This window comes from Stegostoma tigrinum, chromosome 7 (assembly GCF_030684315.1).
Source record: "Stegostoma tigrinum isolate sSteTig4 chromosome 7, sSteTig4.hap1, whole genome shotgun sequence".
NCBI classification, from domain to species: Eukaryota; Metazoa; Chordata; class Chondrichthyes; order Orectolobiformes; family Stegostomatidae; genus Stegostoma; species Stegostoma tigrinum.
The window spans coordinates 31,586,488-31,609,284 of NC_081360.1; the positions used below are offsets into that span (position 1 = coordinate 31,586,488).

The window sequence follows — 22,797 nt, forward strand, 5'->3', positions numbered from 1 at the left end:
GATTTATTGATCACTTATCAGAACACTACCATTCAGTTCTCAAGCATGACCTTGAGCTATCAGACACCTGTTATTTTGCTTCTGTACGTATTTTCCTTCCTGATCTATTGGTCTTCCATTTCCTGCCATAGACCACTGTAACCGAATACTAACTCAAGGAACTGCTCTTTAACTTTCAACATTTTACAGCTTCTGGGCTCAGTATTAAGTTCATGTATTTTAGATTTCAACTATCCCATTTGTTTCCTCCATCCTTTGCTGTTTTTTGATCTCTCTTGTTTGTGTCTTATTTATTTTCAGATGGTTCATATTCAGGAATGTACCATTTACATCTGCTCTAGATGTATGTATGCTTTTTTAGTTCTCTTATCACTCTCTGTCTTTGTATCCCAATAAACACTTTGGTGATTGGATCGCTGCTCCTCTGAACCCTATTACAAGGTTGCCCTTTTTGTTCTTTTTTCACCTTCTTTCCTTAACTCTGTAGAGTTTACAGTATAGAAAAAGACTCTTCGGTCCACCTCATCCGCACTGACCAAACATCTCAATCTGACGTAGACCCATTTGCTGGCATTTGACCCACATCCTTCTAAACCATTCCTATTCGTATACTCATCCAGATGCCTTTTAAATGTTGCAATTGTGCTCGCCTCAACCACTTCATCTGGCAGCTTGTTCCGTACATGCACTACCTGCTGCATGAAATTGTTACCCCTCAGGTCCTTTTTAAATCTTGCCCCCCACCCACCTTAAACCTGCGCCCTCTAGTTTTAGACTTTACCACCCTGTCTACCTGCGATTCCACTTTGAAGAAACTATGCACTTGCACCCCTTGGTCTCTGTTCGGCAATATTCCTTAGGCCCTCTCATTAGCTATATAGGTCCTGCCCTGGTTTGCCCTACCAAAATGCCACAACTCACATTTATCTAAATTAAACTCCATCTGCCATCCCATTGGTCCATCTTATCAAGGTCACATTGGACTCTGAAATAATCTGTTTTACTGTCCAGTACACCACCTATTTTGGTGTCATCTGCAAATTTATTAATGATACCTCCTATATTCACATCTGAATCATTTATATAAATGACAAAAAGCACTAGACCCAGCACCGATGCATGTGGACCCACCATTTGTCACAGGCCTCCAGTCCGAAAGGCAACACTCTGCCCCCCGCCCTCAGTCTCCTGCCTTGAAGCAATTTTGTATCCAGGTGGCTAGCTCCCCATGGGTTCTATGTGATCCAACCTTACTAACTGGTCTACATGTGGAATCTTGTCAAATGCTTTGCTGAAGTCCATATAGATAACACCTGCCACTCTGCTTGTGTCAGTCTTCTTTGTCACCTCTTCAAAAAACTCAATCACATTAGTGGGACATGATTTCCTATTCATAAAGCCATGTTGACCATCCCTGATCAGTCCTTGCCTTTCCAAATGCATGTAATTCCTGTCCCTCCTAATCCCCTTCGACAACTTATCCATCACTGTCATAAGGCAGACTGGTGCACTGTTCGCTGTTTTTGCCTTACAGCTTTTCTTAAATACACTTCCTAATTAGCAAACCTTCAATCTTCCAGAACCTCCCCCACGGCTGTCAGTGATATAAATATCTCAGCAAGATGCCCAGCAATCTCTTGCGTATCGTCCCACAAAGTTCTGAGAAACACCTGATCAGGTCCTGGGGATTTATCTACCTTTATATGTTTTAAGACCTTCCGCACCACCTCATCTGTAATATGTACTCTTTTCAAGATAGCACTGTGTATTTCCCCAAGTACCCTAGCTGCCGTGTGCTTCCCCACAATAAATATTGGTGCGAAATATTCATTTGTTCTCTCACCCATCTCGTGTAGTTCCACACATCGATGACCATGTGCATATGAGCAAAATCAGAAAGACTGGTCATTTAGACCAGAAATCATAGGAAAGCTGATAGGAATTTAACAAAAGTCCCTGTAGCACTACTTGAGGAGGATGTGCTGCTTTACAACAAAAAATTTGTTTTACAGAGCATAATTTGGCTTCAAATAAAGAGCTTTTTGCACCTTAACCATTCTGTCTCTTAAATGCCGCAGTGTATTCAAAATCAACTTGTCAATGTCTTTTTCAAGCTCTATATTGTCTTCCTTAGAGTTTATGATTTGTCCATATTTTTATGTTAGCTGTAAACTTTGAAATTTTCCCCGGCACACTAAGAGCTTTGTCATTTATATATCAGGAAAAGTAATGGTCCAATATCAAACCCTGGGTATTCCTCCACAAACCTTCTTCCAGCCGGAAAAGTACCTGTTAACAATTACTTACTGTTTCCTATCACTGAACCAATTGTATCCATCTTGCTACTGCCCCTTTTCTTCCATCACCTATCACATTCCTAACACCAAACAGAGAATGCCGGCGAAACTCAGAAGGCCTGGCAGCATCTGTGGAGAGAGAAAAATAAAACGTTACCGTTTTGAGTTCCAATGATTCATCTTTAAAAGTTCTGAACCCCCAAACTTTAACACCTTTAGAACAAATATGTCTTGACTACATCTGATCATCTCCTCTTTGAAGGTAGCCAGTGTTCAACTATTATTTATGCTGCAAGCCACTGGTTCCAGTCTATTCAGCCAAGCTCCATTCTTGCCCTATCAAAGTTGGGAAAAATTACACATTTCTAATCTTCTCAGTTCTGATGGGAGAATGATAACTTGTAGTGTTATGCTGTTCCTGTTTCTCACAAATGCTGCCAGATCTGAATGTTTATAACATGTTTCTCTTTTGATTGGACACGTGCCATCACCCAACAGACCCTCTTAGCCCAGTGATACAACAAAGGGATGATTACTCTGAAAATCCAATTTTGTTCCCAACCAGTTGTGTTCTCTACATCCCTTTTCTTCTACTGCCCCTTCATTTTCTCTACCGTTATCACTGTTGCCTCCACTAGGTTTCTTCACCTCCTCTCGCTTTTCACTACTTTCCTGTCTCTCTCTGTCTTGCATTCTCAAAATGTCCTTTAGATCTGCCTTCTCTCCATTCTTCCACTCTGATCGGACTCCTCTTTTCATCTATCCTTGGCTTAAATGTCCTACCGTCCTTGAAACTGCCAGGTCTGATCAATATCCTTGGTCTTCACTTCTCTTCTGTATTTTCATGGGAGGTTGGCTAGTAATTGGTGGGAAGTTGTGAATCCCTTTGAGAAGGCAACATTGTGAATTTTAGTTAAATATAACAAATGTGAAGAAGCAACGGGCTAGCAGAAAAAGGAAACATTGTATTTTGTTAGAACCATGTCTCGTGCCCTTGATCCTCACATTTTGTAATTATGAATCCGAAACAGCTGTGACTAACTTGCAATAACATCTCAAGTCCATTAGACGAAGCAGACCACTGAATGTTGTCCTGGGAATTTGCAGAGAATCAAAACTCATTTACTATCTTGGTTTATTTTACAAATTCCTTGACTTTTTAACCAATTAATGGCAAATGCTGTTGGTCACCATTACCACAATTTTCAATATATAAGCGCAGAACTAGTATCAGTAAAATAATGTGGCATTGTCTCAGGTACATAATGGACAGATTAATTAAAACATAGATGTAATTGCAAGTGTTTTATTGCTTAAGCAAGAGATTTCTAGAAAATAGGAGATTTGGAAAACCCGGGGCAGGTTGTGAACTTGAAACAAGCTGGACATTGGAATGGAAAATTCTGACACAGCACGACATATCCTTAAATCCTGAAGTAGGCGATCAGTATCTGAAATATTGGCTAATTCTTGATGTGGTAACAGGAAAAGAAGCAATTTATTGCTAGCGGTTAGGGTGCCACTGTGCTTCCCTGTTCCGTTTCTGATCTAGTGAATGGTTAATCAATTAAACTAATTGAACCACTACCTGAGGACACTCTTCACAAACTGTTCAGATTTTCCAAATGGCCAGCAGGCCATCTAGATCTAGCTACAGCCTATATCTAAAAAACTGGTATTAGCCAGGTGGGTGGAGATAGAATATTGATTTGGGGCAAAGACCAAATTCTGTGGGCCGTAGAAGTGCCTCCTACAAGGCAATCCAGTATGAACCCATAAAAAAACTGAAAAAACTATAGATGCTGTGAATCAGGAATAAAAACAGAAGTTGCTGGAAAAGCTCAGCAGATCTGGCAGCATCTGTGAAGAAAAAAATCAGAGTTAATGTTTCAGGACTGGGCACCTTTCCTCAGAACAGTTCTGAGGAAGAGTCACCAGACCCAAAATGTTAACTGATTTTTATTGTACCAAATCTGCAGAACTTTTCCAGCAACTTCTGTTTTGTTCAGCAGGAATCCATGGCTTTGTAAGGATTACACTGTAACAGCAGGCTTTCCTGCGAAGAAGTTTCCTCTTTGCAGTGATGGCATGGCAGCTGTGGCCATAGTCTGTTTACAGTTATTTGTTCAGTTCTTGAGAGGTTGCCACAGTATCCTGAAATACTTACAGCATTGCGAGTAGGTTCGGGGTCTGCTTTCCAGAAGATTGTTGAATCAGTGTCACTGCTGGTATTAGAGATAATGGGAACTGCAGATGCTGGAGAATTCCAAGATAATAAAATGTGGGGCTGGATGAACACAGCAGGCCAAGCAGCATCTCAGGAGCACAAAAGCTGACGTTTCGGGCCTAGACCCTTCATCAGAGAGGGGGATGGAGAGAGGGAACTGGAATAAATAGGGAGAGAGGGGGAGGCGGACCGAAGATGGAGAGTAAAGAAGATAGGTGGAGAGAGTATAGGTGGGGAGGTAGGGAGGGGATAGGTCAGTCCAGGGAAGACGGACAGGTCAAGGAGGTGGGATGAGGTTAGTAGGTAGATGGGGGTGCGGCTTGGGGTGGGTGGAAGGGATGGGTGAGAGGAAGAACCGGTTAGGGAGGCAGAGACAGGTTGGACTGGTTTTGGGATGCAGTGGGTGGGGGGGAAGAGCTGGGCTGGTTGTGTGGTGCAGTGGGGGGAGGGGACGAACTGGGCTGGTTTAGGGATGCAGTTGGGGAAGGGGAGATTTTGAAACTGGTGAAGTCCACATTGATACCATTAGGCTGCAGGGTTCCCAGGCGGAATATGAGTTGCTGTTCCTGCAACCTTCGGGTGAACTGAGCGGAGGTGTTCTGCAAAGCGGTCTCCAAGCCTCCGCTTGGTTTCCCCAATGTAGAGGAAGCCACACCGGGTACAGTGGATGCAGTATACCACATTGGCAGATGTGCAGGTGAACCTCTGCTTAATGTGGAATGTCATCTTGGGGCCTGGGATAGGGGTGAGGGAGGAGGTGTGGGGGCAAGTGTAGCATTTCCTGCGGTTGCAGGGGAAGGTGCCGGGTGTGGTGGGGTTGGCGGGCCGTGTGGAGCGAACAAGGGAGTCACGGAGAGAGTGGTCTCTCCGGAAAGCAGACAGGGGTGGGGATGGAAAAGTGTCTTGGGTGGTGGGGTCGGATTGCAAATGGCAGAAGTGTCGGAGGATGATGCGTTGTATCCGGAGATTGGTAGGGTGGTGTGTGAGAACGAAGGGGATCCTCTTTGGGCGGTTGTGGCGGGGGTGGGGTGTGAGGGATGTGTTGCGGGAAATACGGGAGACGCGGTCAAGGGCGTTCTCGATCACTGTGGGGGGAAAGTTGCGGTCCTTGAAGAACTTGGACATTTGGGATGTGCGGGAGTGGAATGTCTTATCGTGGGAGCAGATGCGGCGAAGGCGGAGGAATTGGGAATACGGGATGGAATTTTTGCAGGAGGGTGGGTGGGAGGAGGTGTATTCTAGGTAGCTGTGGGAGTCGGTGGGCTTATTATTGCTGGTATTTTCAGGTTTCAGACCTCCTTTCTGCCCTGACACCTGCGAGAAAAATTCAGCCTGAAGCTGATTAACCTGCTATATATTTTTATTTTTCTCTATTCTTGTTTCAGGTATCCAGTATCTGCAATGTTCTTTTAACATTCTGCTAGTTTGTTTCATTGGGTTCTTCCAGACGAAAATGCAGTTGTGATTCCTGATTCAGATTAAAATGTAATTGCGATTGCCACCAAGATTCCTAATGGAATCATATTGATAATACTACCACTTCAAGATGGCTTTGATTGGTCAGAATAACTTTTACTTGAATTTGCTTTAAAAAAAAGTTCTTTCAAAATTTTGATCAGAGATAATGGGAACAGCAGATGCTGGCGAATCCGAGATAACAGAGTGTGAACCTGGATGAACACAGCAGGCCGAGCAGCATCTCAGGAGCAAAAAAGCTGACCATAAGACATAGGAGTGGAAGTAAGGCCATTCGGCCCATCAAGTCCACGCCGCCATTTAAATCATGGCTGATGGACATTTCAACTCCACTTCCCTACACTCTCCCCGTAGCCCTTGATTCCTTGTGAGATCAAGAATTTGGCGATCTCTGCCTTGAAGGCATCCAACGTCTCGGCCTCCTCTGCACTCCTTGGCAATGAATTCCACAAGCCCACCATTCTCTGGCTGAAGAAATGTCGCCTCATTTCAGTTTTAAATTTACCCCCTCTAATTTTAAGGCTGTGCTCACGGGTCCTAGTCTCCCCGCCTAACGGAAACAACTTCCTAGCGTCCACCCCTTCTAAGCCATACATTATCTTGTAAGTTTCTATTAGATCTCCCCTCAACCTTCTAAACCCTAATGAGTGCAATCCCAGGATCCTTATCCGTTCATCATACGTTAAACCTACCGTTCCAGGGATCATCCGTGTGAATCTCCGCTGGACATGCTCCAGGGCTAGTACGTCCTTCCTGAGGTGTGGGGGCCAGAATTGGACACAATATTCTAAACGGGGCCTAACTAGAGTTTTATAAAGCCTCAGAAGCACATCGCTGCTTTTATATTCCAACCCTCTTGAGATAAACGACAACATTACATTCGCTTTCTTAATCACGGACTCTACCTGCAAGTTAACCTTTAGAGAATACTGGACCAACACTCCCAGATCCCTTTGTACTTCTGCTTTACAAATTTTCTCAGCATTTAGAAAATAAATGGGGTTTGCAATAAACAACTGCACCTCCCAGTCACAAACCATTTTAACTCCCCCTCCCATTCCTTAGACGACATGTCCATCATGGGCCTCCTGCAGTGCCATAATGATGCCACCCGAAGCTTGCAGGAACAGAAACTCATATTCTGCTTGGGAACCCTGCAGCCCAATGGTATCAATGTGGACTTCACAAGCTTCAAAGTCTCCCCCTCCCCACTGCATCCCAAAACCAGCCCAGCTCGTCCCCGCCTCCCTAACCTACTCTTCCTCTCACCTATCCCCTCCTCCCACCTCAAGTCGCCCCTCCATTTCCCACCTACCAACCTCATCCCACCTCCTTGACCTGTCCGTCCTCCCTGGACTGACCTATCCCCTCCCCACCTATACTCTCCTCTCCACCTATCTTCTACTCTACCCATTTTCGGTCCGCCTCCCCCTCTCTCCCTATTTATTTCAGAACCCTCTCCCCATCCCCCTCTCTGATGAACGGTTTAGGACCGAAACGTCAGCTTTTGTGCTCCTGAGGTGCTGCATGGCCTGCTGTGTTCATCCAGCTTCACACTTTGTTCTTTCAAAATTTGTTTGAATTATGTCTTTTAGAAACTTCATTTTCTGGATACTGTTTTGTCACAGGACTGATATATATTTCTTGCAGTAACTTAATGTTCGTTTTTAGTCTGAGACACTTTTCTGTCTGCTAAATAGGAACAAGTTTAATGCCAGCAGCTGGGACAATGTATTTGACCACTTCAACAGGATATCCTTATACATACCATAATGGAGTGGCTTACTTCCATAGTCCAGAAATCACTTCTGTTCCACAGCCTTGGCCTGTGAGTAAATATGAATTTGAATATTTTGTTTTTTTAATCTGGTAATTAGCTACAATTATTTTTGGAACTATACAGTTATGCATATTTTTTACTATGATTTGTTCACTGCAGTAATACAGAACTCTGGGTGGGTCCAGGTTTACCGCTAATGTTACCTATTAATGGCAAGAATGATCAGACAGAGTATTTAATCTGAATGCTCTTCTCCTCCCTGATAATGTTTGAAAGAATCTCTGTTCATTGGCACTTCTTTCATTTCGGATAAACATGAATTAGAGGTCAATAAAAACAAAGAATTCTGGATGCTGGGAATCTGAAACAAAAACACATTGCTGGCAAAACTCAGTAAGGTTGGCAGCGTCTTTGGTCAGAAAGCAGGGTTAATATTTCAAGTCCAGTGCCTCCTCAGAATTCATAGCAGCTTAGAGAAAGTGATATTTATACTGAAGACTCGGGGGGGTGGAGAGTAGGTAAACGGATAGTTGGAGACAGAGCCCAAAAGAGAGCGAAAGATATGTAATGGGTGGGCACTCGAGGGGATAACTGATAGTGGGCCAGGATGGAAGAGAAGCTGAATAACTGGCCATGAGAGCCAAAAGTAGAAGAGAATGGGTTGGCTGTGCTGAAAGCAACCCATATCATGGCAGGACCGGAGTGTAGGTGGGGTGGGGACCGAAGTGCAGGTCAGACACTGCTGACGTTCCTGTCAATCACTGTAGTGGGGAATCCTTGGTTTAGGAAAAGGGTGGACATTTCTGAGGCACCCTGTGGGAAATGGCAGCATTAGAATAGATACGACTGAGATGGAAAAACTGTGACAATAAGATTGTGTATTCACAGGAAGCACGGTGTGAAGCATGTATAATCCAGGTAACTGTGGGTGTTGAAGGGGTTGTAATGATGTTGGTCTCCATCTATCCTCAGAAGTAGAAATGGAGATGGTGAGCAAGGAAAGGGAGGAATCAGATGAACCAGCTGAAGGTGAAAGCAAGTTGGAAATTTGAAGTGAGGCTCAATTCCAAATTCTGTTCCCAACCCAGGAGCCCTTACCTGTCTTGATGTTGAAATACATAAAAACACTCTGGAAGTATTGGAGAACCAAGGAACTAATCAAAATGAAGAACTTAAATGGCATTAGTACTGGTAAAGAGATAGCACTGGACAAATTAATGGAACTTGCTTGTCTACACTGATCCAGTGAATTCATTCATTTTCATTTTTCTGAATACCCAAGAATGAATCCCAGTGATAGGGAGGTAGTGCACCTAACCCTGCTATTCTAGAAAAAAGGGAAAGAACAAACAAGCAATTCTAAACCAGCCAACATGACATAAGTAGTAGGGAAAGTACTAGATTCCATTCTTAAGAATATGATAATAGGAAACCTAAATGAACAGACTTTTGGACACAGGTGATGCAGAAATCCTATTTGATATCTTATACACTTTAGTGATTAACTAGTAATGTAGATTGTAAGGAAATGATGAATGTAGTGTATTGGGTTGTCAGAAATTTTGATCAAGGACGCACAAGAGGTAGATTAGAATTGATTGAGGTTTAGTTATCATGTAGCAAACAGAAAGTAGGAATAAATGGATCAGTTGTAGATTGATCGGCTATAAATTTTCACAAACTACAAGAATCAACTAATGGGTCACAACTACTTAGAATCTATATGAATGATCGTCAAGTGCAATATCCGGTGTAGTGACAAAACAAAGCTACTAGGAAAATGAACGAGAATGCGCAAAGGGGCTTCTAAAGGATTTAGACAAGTCGTCAGTGGATAAGAATATTTTAGGTGGAATGTAATATGTAGAAATGTAAAATTATTTGTTTTGGAAGAAAGAATGCACTTTTGTAGAAAAAATAGAATTTTTTTTAAAATGGAAAGAGGGAAATAGGAGTCCTCTGCACGATCCACATGGTGTTAACATGGAACTGTAGTAAATAGCAAAGCAAATACGATATAAACCTACATTACCAAGGGATTAAATATGAGCCAATTTTATTGTAATTGTGTAGGGCCTTTTAGACAAGGTCTTATAAATCCCTACAGTGTGGAATCCGTTTGAAGAGCACCTTACCCAGATCCACCCCTACCCTTATCCTTCTAGTCCTGCATTTCCCATGGGTAATCCTACTACCCTGCACATCCCTGGGCACTATGGGCAATTTAGCATGTCCAATCCACCTAACATGAGCATCTTTGGACTTTGGGAGGAAGCCAGAGCACCCAAGAGAGAATGTGCAAGCTCCACACAGGCAGTTGCCCAAGGGTAAAATTGAACCCAGGTTCCTACCTCTGGCAGCAACCCTAACCACTGAGCCACTGTGTCACCTGTCAATTTGGCTAGGGAGGGATGTATTTGGCTTTGAGGAAGAGCTGCAAACATTCCTGGATTGTCAGATTATTTTGTGAGAAAGATTAAGTGATCTAGTTAAAGTATAACATTCTTAAGAGCTTGAAAGGTTACATGCTGAGAGAATATTTTCACTTGACTTGGGGTCAAGTATTGGATTAAGAATTGAGTTATGTAGGATTAAATGAAAAATCTTGCTCAGTGTTTTGTGAATTATTGGAATTCTCTATGTAGATTTTTAGTCTTTGAGTAAATTCAGTTTATAGTTGGAAAGGTTTATGAATAATGAAGAAATCAAGCAACATGGAGATAAGTGTGCAAAGGTGTAGCTGAGGCAGAAGATCAGTCCAGAATGGCAAACCAGCAGTGACGGTTCAGATGTCCACTTGTCTCTGTATGTTTCATGTTCTTCTGAACAGTATCACAAAATATCAACCTAGAATATTGGTAATTTGACAACACCAGTCAGTGAGACAATTACAAAAGAACATAAAGTTTAAATAATCAAGAAGTCATTTAAATGGGAGGTTAGGGAATATGACACAGTGTTTACAATTAAACTGTAAATTTGTTTGGAAGAGAATTATATAACTTCTAGAAAAGTGGAATATTACATACAATATGAGAAATAGTGGAATTGTGAAACTGACCATGAGAAACTTTTTGACAAGTTATGGGATGAATGGAATGAGTCAGATCATCTGTTTTTAATCCTCAATCCTCAATTCATTCCCTGCTGGGAAGTGAAAGACACCCTCTGTTGGGAGTCTGATGGTATCAAGCCTGTATTTTGTATTCTTTGTGTGTCATCTTTTAAAGTACTATTTACTATTACTGTTTTCCATCAGTCTCGCTCTATTTCAAGCTCACCGGTAATGGTAGCTCATCAAGCTCAGCCAATTTATCAGCAACCAGCATACCATTATCAGGTAAGAACATGGGTTATTCAGATGATAGTCTACTTCTTGTGAAGCAGAAGATGAAGTTATAATGTTCCGGGGAGGTATCAGATTTTATAAAAGTATGTTCCTGGCAAAGGGGCTTCTTGATCCACGAATGCCCATTAGATATATGGCAATCTTAGAGACTTCTCTTTTCAATGAATTGGAAATCCTGTTGGTCCTAAATTCATAAAACACACTTTTGAATATTAAGGTGACAGAATACTGGTGAATGTGCAAAAAATGTACTTCCTAGATATGTTGAATTTTTTTTATTTCATAAAAAGTATGAGTTTGTTTGTAAGTGTTCTAATTTGCTAATGGATGAGATTTCTGTCTTCAAGATACTGAATGGCAACCAATGGTGAGTTCTTACCCCACTTTTATGGCACTGCCTACCTCGTGATAAGATCAGTTGGGATCTTTATGGCTTGGAGTCAGATCAAAATATGCTTACCCACCAGTAAACTTCATAGAATCCCCTTGAGTATGCTTTGGAGACAGAAAGAAGAATATGTGGGCTCCTTGGTGTAGCTTTAAAGTATTAATCCATTTTGATATAGGTAATGATTATAATTGAAGAGATAATTTAAAGGTAACACTGTTAGGACATGGAAACAGACAGCTGAATCACATCAGCCTTCCTGCCTCTGTATTTGCAACACAGTAAAATGAAAACATTCAAAGACCTTCAAAATTGACCTCACTGGTTCCAAACCAGACATGTTGAATAACAAAACCAAGACTGTGAATAAACAATTCCAGACAGCAGGTTTGTACCATAAGTAAAAGACTTAAGTATTTGTGAGTAGTGCAATGGATTTAGCAGAACTAAATTAAACAATTGAGTAAATTATGTCAGTAATTTAAACCTGGTGACGTTTTGTTTACAGCCCCATTAACGGAGAAGGCAGACAGGCAAACAAACATAGTTAAGGGATAACTGAAAGGAAATAACAAAACTGGCCAGGATATTGAAACATTCAAGCTGTGTTGTTCCAAAGCCATCTATAATTGTTGCTTGGTTGATTTTTCTGAAAACGTCAATCAGGGCTACCTTTACATTTCACTCCAAGGAAGTTTCAGAAAGACTTGTAAACTTAGTTTGTACTCTCTGAACTTTCAGTGGCTGACAAATAGGAGGTTCGGCAAGAAGCTTTCAAATCTTCATACTTCAGCATCAACAGCCAAACTCCTTCTCTGAGAAACACAATCTAAACAAAAACAGTTCAAACTCTACAACCCCTCCCTCTGTTTGACCATCATGTTCTCCCCTTGACTTATTGACGACATTTCCAAGGTACTGACCTTGTTAACACCAGATATCTATTTGGTTAGGCATGCTTCTTTCCCTGGTTTTGGAGACAATGGAACTCATTAATCAAAAACCAGCCTGCAATTAACTTCCAAGCTTGGCCGCAAACAAACAACACCTTGTTAATACAAGGTGCTTCCCACAGCCCAAAGGCCATCTTCAGCTCACAGGTGACAGCTCCAAACCAAAATTTATACACGAGTAAAGTAAGAATAACAGAAAATCAGCAAGGGTACTAACAGCACACACTTTCCTTTGGATTTTAATTGTACATGTTGAGGTACATCCAAGTTTCTTCTGCATGGTGCAAAAAGAAAAGTACAATGGTTTACAGACTTTGAAGTAAAGTGGCAAAGGAAAAGGTTTGAAGAGAACATTTTGGTTGGTTATTCTGCATTTTTGCTTATGATGTATGATGTATCCTTAACACAGGCTTTTCCATCAATTGACAGAAGCAATATTTTATTAGTTTGTTGAAGAGTCACTGGACTCAGGACATTAGCTCTTTCCTTTTTACAGATGTTACCAGACTTGCTGTGTATTTCCAACATCATCTGCGATTGTTTTAGATTTCTAGCATCTGCAGTTCTGTTTTTATTTTTTCTCTCTTTTGGTCTGAGAGGGAGGAAAAGGTTGCTTGACTCAGAGTGGGTGGGAAGGGAGGGGTTGAGCAAGGATGGGAGTTTGGGAAGAGGGGCTACTAAATGAATGAGTGAGAGGTAGGTTGGGACAGCAGTCTATGTGGAGTGGGTGAAGAGGATCTAAGTGCAAAACCAGACCTAGAAGCTTGTGAAGAAAGATCATAAATTTTGTTTCTCTTGACTACATTTGATTATTTTATCTTTTTTAAATGAATGTTTTTCTGGCTTGATATCCTGGCTGCTGCTAATTGTATTGTGCTAGTTAACCAAAAATTCTGGACAGTTTTGTTCAGTTGTGACCAGGGTCAAAACCATATACCATCCTCTTACTATATAAACATTCCAGTCAAATCACCAAAAAGGAGCTGATGTCAAGATGTCTTTGCTAAGTCAGTTCAGAACAAAAGAAAATAATGAAGCACCATTATGCATGAGATGGCATTAATGGCCTCCACATTTGTTTCTGCTAAAGCACAATGATTTTTGACCAGATCTTTCAGAGTTTTCTCATTAATAAGTTGGGATTCTTAAGTCACATGACCGAAGCTGCTGGTTTTTGAACAACTTTAATTATGTAGCATTTTTTAAAAAACTTGGTGCAGTCAACAGCAAAACCTGCCTCTATTCCTGACATCGTTTGAAGTCTCATTTCTGGAAAGAATCCTATATTTCACAAGGAATGAACTAATTTCCCTGCCTACAAAGAGTTATGTTAGTGCATCTTCAAATGCAATCCATCTGCTTTCAAGCTGCTGAGAAAAAGAATTCTGCCAGACCGGACAATTGTAAAAATTCACTGGGCATTGGGACTTGCTTAGATTCTAATTCATGTGAATCAGTGCCAGTATCTTTTTTAAAATAATTTTTATTTGTAACTTTTCCTTTTTTGTTCTTCATCTTTGTTGTCTATGTGTGTGTTGCAAGTGGTTCTCACATTGAGTGCTTGAATAAACTATCACTTTTGTTTTAACCCTATACAGTGGATAGTTTATTATGAATCAATCAAAAATTGGACTTCACAAAAAGAATGTTATGGGGAGACCATACAATAGTCTATTTTGAAAGAGAGAAGAAATAAAATAAAATGGTGTGAGGCTTCTTGTATGATAGACTGGGCTAAAATCTACATGAGTAGATAAAATTTTAAAAAGTCTTCAAGCTCATCAAAACAGGTACTTTTGTATTACCATTAAATATCATGTTTAAATAATATGTATTAAATTGGGTCCTCAATCTACAAACATCGATTTATCATCACTCATACTTACAATGCAAATACATACTGGGGTGCAATTTTAAGTATTCAACATACAAACGTTTCCTGTATTTATGAATTTACTTTATGTTGTCCTGTATTGCATACAAAATGACATCTGCATGGGCTGGGGAATGGAGCACTCGCAAACTGGGGGCTGCCTGTATGTTCTACCGAGTGTAAGCTTTAATATACCAAATGTTAGTTTTTTTTATGACTGTTTCATTTCACTGGCATTACAATTTTCAAGATTTGTTTTTAGAAAGATATGTGTTCAGAGGATGTGAGCATTAGAAATGAAGACACCCCTTTTATTCATCCCTAACTGCCCTTGAGAAGATGGTGGTGAGTTAAAATTGGGTCACATTGAAAACGCATATGTGAAGCACTGCCACTGTCCTTTGTTTCACTTTATTGTACATATTCCAGCAAGGCCATGTTCTTCTTCATGTGAATTTCATCCTGGATTAATATCCATTATGTGCATTGAATGCTGAAATGCTAAGGCTACTTTGGTGATTTAATACAAAATTCATTAGTCCACAGGCATGATGGTAATAAGAAGTAAGCAAAAGGGATACTAATGTTTCTACCCTTGAAGCCTAAAGGCTGCTATAATTAGACAGTCTGTCAGAAAAAAATTGGAAATTTTTTGTCCTCAGCCACTCTCACCTTCTGCATGCAGCTAACCTTCCCATGCTATTCATTGGCTGCACACTTCAGATGTCTTAATATTGCAAGTGATGAGTGCTACTCACCTAATCTGCATTTTTAAAATGGAGATGCGCTACTGCTTTAACAGTTAATGGAAGTTCTTTATAAAGCGAATCAGTATTTTGGTATTTGGAGTAGTGGCTGGCTATGCAAAGGAATATGCACCAAGTTTTCTTACATTGCACTGGTAACTTATATGGAAGGAAGATTGAACTTCATCCACTGAGATGGATGATACATGCTAAGATGGCAAGTAGGAAAAGAACAAAGGCAAAGATCAGTGCCAGGAGTGTAGTTCCATAGACTTGGATGCAGGTCAGGAAGAAGTTTAATGACCTAATGAGCCGTGAAGGTCAGACAAATTTGCACAGTCTTAAATTTGCTCTTCAAATGACATTACCAAATGCTCCACAAACCTCAACCATTACTTAATTCACCTTTATCCCAACCACCCATCTATCATTGTTTAGCACAATGTCTGGACCCCTGAACTTATCATATTTACCCTCACATTTTGCACAATTTCAAAACATCAGAGAAGTCATTCCTACAACTCTGTCACACTGGCTGCTATTCGGGTTTGATAACCACATGATACATATTACAGAACAATCACTAATACATAATTTTATACTCTTTACTGCAGGAGAAGGCACTGCATAACTGAAGGCAGTAGGATAGATCTGGAGGAGGATGAGAACACCTACAGTTTTAACCCCATGTAGGAGATCATGCTGGCTCATGAAAAGAGGCAATCACCATTGGTGGGACTCAAGGGATTGATGCTGTTTGTATCTGCATGTCCATTCCTCTCACAGTGCCTTTGGACTTTTGAGCTGTGGGTGATCTTCTCCCCTCACCAGAACCCAACTCTTGTTCGTTTCTGATTTTAGACATCCAAATATTGGCTCTTATTCAATCAGGAAGAAAATGCTGAAAATGAACTGTTATCACTTAAATCTTACTCTGCAAACACCAGTTCAAAGACAGTCACTGCATGTATTTTAAAGGCCAGCTGAGAGGGATTATCTGCAAATGTTAAGGTGCTAAGCAAAACATGCATGAGCCAGGGTGGAGAGAAAATACAACATTCCTGCCAGCTCACTGGGAGTTGAGTTCACACATCATCTCTGTTGCAGTGGAGTAAGATTAAAACTTAGGTTAGACCACAGACAACAAGTGATAGTTGTAAACAAAACAAATATTTTGTGTACAGGCTTTGTAGTGCATTTTGAGGAGAATAAGGAGCCCAGCATTAATTTGGCCAAGTGCTTTGGATAGAGCTTGGAGGTTATCCTTGCCAACATTCAACAAATGGTTACGTGCATTGCTTACCTCTGAAACCCACCATGATGAAGCATCTAAAGAATGTGTCTTTGGCAACTGCCTTTGAAATAGACTCCCTGAAAATTCTTCTAAAGATATCGGATTGTTGGGTTGCTATACTAGACAGAGTCATTGGCACAATGATAAATAATTCTGCATCTTCTCCAAGTGGTAACATTTCTACTGTATGCTCAATAATCGTGAAACTTCTCTGACCAGCTCAACCAAAACACCTCTGCTCGGTTTGCAACAAACAACTGCACCTCCCAGTCACAAACCATTTCCGCTCCCCCTCCCATTCTTTAGATGACATGTCCATCATGGGCCTCTTGCAGTGCTACAATGATGCCACCCGAAGGTTGCAGGAACAGCAATTCATATTCCGCTTGGGAACCCTGCAGCCTAATGGTATCAATGTGGACTTCACCAGCTTCAAAATCTCCCCTTCCCCAACTGCATCCCTAAACCAGCCCAGTTCGTCCCCTCCCCCCACTGCACCACACAACCAGCCCAGCTCTTCCTCTCCACCCACTGCATCCCAAAACCAGTCCAACCTGTCTCTGCCTCCTTAACCTGTTCTTCCTCTCACCCATCCCTTCTTCCCACCCCAAGCCGCACCCCCATCTCCTGCCTACTAACCTCATCCCACCTCCTTGACCTGTCCGTCTTCCCTGGACTGACCTATCCCCTCCCTGCCTCCCCACCTATACTCTCTCCACCTATCTTCTCTTCTCTCCATCTTTGGTCCGCCTCCCCCTCTATCCCTATTTATTCCAGAACCCTCACCCCATCCCCCTCTCTGATGAAGGGTCTAGGCCCGAAACGTCAGCTTTTGTGCTCCTGAGATGCTGCTTGGCCTGCTGTGTTCATCCAGCCTCACATTTTATTATCTTGGATTCTCCAGCATCTGCAGTTCCCATTACCTCAACCAAAACTGAGTAGTTTTAGACCAGAAAGCATGACTTTAGAGTATTCATCTTGGCCTAGGCTACAACAAAGTCATTTGGCAAGGCTATCTGCAGTTTCCTTAATTGGAGATCGCTGCTGTTTCTCCACTTATTCTAAAGCTGCTGAGGAAGAAACTCAGAGGTGCTCTAAAGTAGCCTATAGCACATGGAAGTTGGGCACTTTACAGGTGATCACTTTAGTCTTCTATGCATTGTGTAACTAATTTCTGAAATGTGTTAGAATATGCATTTTCATGTTATCGGAAAGAAGGCAATGAGTCACTGAGCATTCACAGAAAGTTACGGAGCATGGGACTGTCAGCACTTGGAAAAGTCCTTTGATTGGAGATAGTGCACATGAATAATTTGATGAGGTGGAACCTAAAGGGATCATTGTTGTTGTAGTTTTTGTTTCTATAAATGTTGCATTTAATCATCGTCTGCTTCTTTCCACTTGATCCTTAAGTCTGTTCCACTAATGTGTTTTTGTTCTAGATTGGAGTTATGAGTTGTGATTGAGTGACCAGGGTCACCCAGGGGCCGGACTTGTGCTTGACATGATGTTTAAATAAAGATGACATAAAAGAATGCCACAGATTGATGTAATTGTGATTGCTTCCAGGATAATGAGTATCAGGTAGCTTAATGTGCTGCTATGGGTGGACACAGCTGCACAGTAAGGAAGTGGAACCTTCTTCATTTATAAAAGGGGAAGAATTTAAAGGAATTGCATAAAAGGCAATATAGATACAATCAGTAGCACTTTGGAAGACTGGAAAGCCCATATAAAACTATGAACTGTCTCTGGCATTAGGAGTAAGATAGAAGTTCTCTGCTGTTCTTTAAAAGCTTCAGTGACTTGTTATTTGAACGATTTAAACTGCAAACACTTGTACCCAAAGCAGCCGTTTGGAAGGAGGCTAGTGGACAAATATTAACAGTTACAATCATCTTGACAGGTGTGGGTATTAATGTTAGTAAACAAAAAGCAATACTAACACTGGAAATCTGAAATTTAAAAAATACTCAGACGAAAATGGAAGAAACAAATTCTTCATTTCAGATGGTGATATTTTGTCAGACACATTTTATGGAGTGTTCAAAACCTTCTATAAGCGAATGAAAGCTCCAGAAACATGCACAGTCGCATCAGCAGGCAGAATAAATAATTCAGCAACTAACCTGTAAGTAGTTTATCATACATTTAAATAGCAGTGTTGGAAGAAATGCTGCAATTTGTTTAATATTGTGTTCACCTGTGCAGTGTCAGTATAGCTGGCTAGAATGTGGCATTCATAATTAGCAACGTTGGCGTCAAAGCACATATATTCTCGCATGATCATTCATTTTTCAAGTTGCCAGTATGCTTAGATAAGCATGTCGGTAGAAGTCTCTTTTTGATAACCTTAGTCCTGGATGCAGTACAGTAATGTACAATGCTGTCCTTGTAAGGTGGAGTAAAGTAAACATGTAATTTCTTGAAAAAGATCTGTGAAGTATGTATATGTTTTCAAGCTTGGTCATTTGGAACGAAATCAAATTTGTATCAATTGTGAAGGAATCAATTGAAATTTTCATGAGTAATAAGAAATATTGGTTCCTGTGACTAGGTGATACTTGACCTGGAATCAGTACCAACATGAAGGTAAATAAGAAAGTAGCCATATGATCAAAGGAAAAAGAGTCAGAGAAAAACTACAGCGAAGGAGGCAGGCAAATACCCAAGTAAAAACACAAGGAGAAGACTGGGAGACATAAAGAAGAATAGTTTGAATTCTTGAAGCAATTCGTTCTCAAGAAGAGCTCAGTTTTTCTACTGACAGAAGAGAAAATAGAACTTTTTAGAAATGCTTGTTTTTCTGTAAGTGGCCACATGCATGATGTTATTGGTCACTTGAAGAGGAACACTAGAAAACTACATCATCAGGTCTGTCATGACAGAGGGAGAGAGCATTCATAGAATTATGCCTTGCTGGTGATAATAAACCCACAAAATTCAAGTTGTCGTTAGATTGTGTTCCTTTTACTATGTAATAGTAAAGTTAAACGGTTTTAGATAAAGCCCAGCCATTTGACAAATTTCAGCCATTGTAATCCAGTGTCGCAGACTAATGTTCTGGGGACATCAGCTTGAATCCCACCATGGCACATGTTGAAATTTGGATTCACTTAATAAATTGGGTTTGAAAACTGGTCTTAACAGTAACCACTCGTAAAATTCCGTCTGATCTACTAATGTCCTTAACAGAAGTATTCCAGACCCATAGCTATGTGATTGACACTGACGCTGGAAAGGCCTATCAAGTCATTCAGTTCAAGTGCATTAAGGAATGGGCGACAAATCATTTCCAATGTCCATTATTGAACTGAAAAAGATATCTGAGGAGGCTGCTGCAGAACTCCTTTATTTTCTTAAAGAAAGTTTTACATTTTGTTACTCTGTTATTGCAAGAAAAAACATGTATATCATTACCTATTGTTTTTACTTGCAGGCACCAGCTCATTGTCTCGCAGGTCAGTGGCAGTGGGGATTGCCTCAGGTAAAATTTACAATTGTTAGCTTTTGTGTGATTTGTAAACTATTGTTGTGGTTGAAATGAATACAACCAAAAAAAAGGCTGCACTCCAATCTTTTAATAGCTGATATTTCAAATTCAGTTCCTCTCTGCTATAATGGATTTTTAAAATTTCTGTTCAGTGCAGGATTATAAATAAAGTTGTTGACCATACAAATTTTCCAACATATTCTCGAAGTAAACTAGATTTGCAAAATGCCACATTGAATTCAAAATTGGCCAAAAGGCAGGAAGTAAAGGATGATGATAGAGAGAAGTCTGTGTGACTGGAAGTCAGTTTCCAAAGGTGTTTTACAAGCCTTGATGCTGGACCCCTTGATATTTGAAGTGTACGTTAATAATTTGGATTTAAATGTGGGGCGTGATCTAGAAGTTAGCCGATGACATGGGAAATGATAGGGCAGTAAATAGTAAGGAGGATAGCCCTAAACTGCAAGAGTATATTAGCCAGACATAGATAACAAGTGCAGAAAGGTTATGATGGAACTGTAGAAAACACTGGTTAGGCCATAGCTGGCGTATAGAGTACTGTTCTGGTCTCCACATCATATGAAAAATGTGATTGCACCCGAGAGGGTGCCAATTAGATGTACCAGGATGCTGCCTGAGCTAGAGGGTCTGAGTTATGAAAAAAGATTGGATAGCTGGGGTTATTTTCCTTGGAGCCAAGAATGTTGAAAGGGCACCCTATAGAGGTGTACGGGATTATGAGTGGCATAAATAGACTGGTAGGCATTTCTTCCATTAGTAGAGCAGCCAATAACCAGAGGGCATATATTTAATGTATAAGATGGAAAGCCAAGACGAGAATGTATTTTCAAACAGAGGGCTTTGACAGTCTCGAAGTCACTGCTTGAAAGGGTGGTTGAATCAGAAACTTTTCATAATCTTTAAGTAGCATTTACATATTCACTTAGCCATATCCTTCAGCACTAAAGATTAAGAGCTGGACCATGGGATTAGTGTATTGACATCTCTCTTGACCGCAGTCAAAATGAATAGAATGGCCCTCCTTCTGCTGTAAATGTCTGAGTCTGTTTAGCTTCTTAGTTGTAGTTAATGAAGTTTGTAAAAGTGTAGTTCCCTCAAAAAATGTTTGAAGCCCGTCTAGTTTTTGAGGTACTATTGAGCTATATAGCTCTCACATGCCAGCTTGGCAGCAATCATGTGAAATAAGACCAAATGGGATTTAAAATTGTCAGGTAGCCTTTCATAGTACTGTACCTGACTTCAAAGGGCACAGAGTCTTCTCATGAGTTCTGATGGATTGTTTCTAGTTTTACCCATGTTTGAAAAACTGACGAGTGAAGTTTCACCTCTTTACATTCATATTTCCTGCCTTCTGCTACTACTTGATCTTGCAAATGAATGAAGATAAAGCACCCTACAACGCCAAACCATCATTTCATATCCAGGCAGGAATAATCTTCCAAATGGATATGTTTGCAATTATTAATGCATGCAATTTTTACATTTGTCTGATGATATCAAAGTTAACTGTGTGTACACAGTGTTAGAAACAGATATTTATGATCATTAGAATTGGAAAATGGAACAATTTGGACATCACTGGTTGGAAGAGGAATTTATCGTGTGATTCCTTGGAAGAAAGTTAAGAGTCATGGAGAAAAATAGGCTACTTGCTGTTGACTGGAAAAGCAAATAATTATGGAAAAGGAGACAATGAGAGCTTTTAAAAAGAAATGTTGCTTTTATGACCTTAATGTCTTTACAGACAAACTTCAAAGAATTCCTCAGATCTATGCTATCATCGCCTCGCAACTTGGTTTCTGCTTTATCACAGCCTTGGGAGTTGTTAGCTGTTGGAGAAAAGCTGACAGGAGTGAAAATGTCTCTCACTTTCTCTTGCACCATCTCTCATGTTCCCTCACTCACTGTCCAAACAGACGGTCTTCTATTGCTCCTTAGGTGTCAGCAACATGATCTCTTACAGGAAAGAAAAGGAAATCAACTCATTCTGCCTTTTCAGTTTGGACTGTAGATCCACAAGTGTATTTTCTAATTATATTCATGCATAATATCTTTGCAGAGCTGTGTGTTTGTTATCCAGTCTGTGATGAATGCCTGCATGCATGTGTTTTAGGATTAACGAGGACATAGTTTAATTCTACATAATAGCTTAGTTGATAACCAGTTTTGCCATTTGTATAAAGAATGTGTTTGATTTTGTTGAATAATCAAGCAAAAGTCCCCCTTTTTGTTCATATTAGTAATAAAAAGAAACAAATTGACCATTTTGGAAATTATAAAAGACATTTACACTTTTGATACTAGAACATAGAGCAGCACAATACATGCCCTTCGGCCCATCATGTTGTCCAACATGTTATACTACTCTAAGATCAAACTAATCTGCCTACCCTTCATTTTACTATCATCCATGTGCCTATCCAAGAGTTGCTTAAATGTCCCTAATGTACCTGACTCTGCTACTACCGCTGACAGTGCATTCCATGCACCCACCACCCTCTGTGTAAAGAACCTACCTCTGACATCTCCCCTGCACCTTCTCCAATCGACTTAAAATTATGCCCCCTCACAATAACCATTTCCACCCAGGGAAAAAGCCTCTCGCTGTCCACTTTACCTGTGTCTTTTATCATCTGGTACAACTCTATCAAGTCACCTCTCATCCCTCTTTGCTCCAATTAGAAAAGCCCTAGCTCCTTCAGCCTTTCCTCATATGACCTGCCGTCCAGTCCACTCAGCATCCTGGTAAATATCCTCTGCATCCTGTCTAAAGCTTCCACATCCTTCCTATAATGAGGCGACCAGAACGGAACACGATATTCTAAGTGTGGTCTAACCAAAGATTTATAGAGCTGCAGCATAACCTCCTGGCTCTTAAACTGATTCTCCCTGCCAATGAA

At 40.7% G+C, this 22,797-nt stretch overlaps 1 protein-coding gene across 1 annotated transcript in view; it reads left to right on the forward strand.

The window, feature by feature from the left end:
• The window catches only part of LOC125453976 (protein boule-like), a 117,287-nt gene that overhangs the window by 53,159 nt on the left and 41,331 nt on the right, over positions 1-22,797 (forward strand). Inside the window, exons 6-8 of the mRNA XM_048534176.2 lie at positions 7,701-7,828; positions 11,040-11,120; positions 19,823-19,870. Of these exons, the coding sequence (XP_048390133.2) occupies positions 7,701-7,828; positions 11,040-11,120; positions 19,823-19,870 (257 nt within the window). The remainder of the gene's footprint in view (positions 1-7,700; positions 7,829-11,039; positions 11,121-19,822; positions 19,871-22,797) is intronic.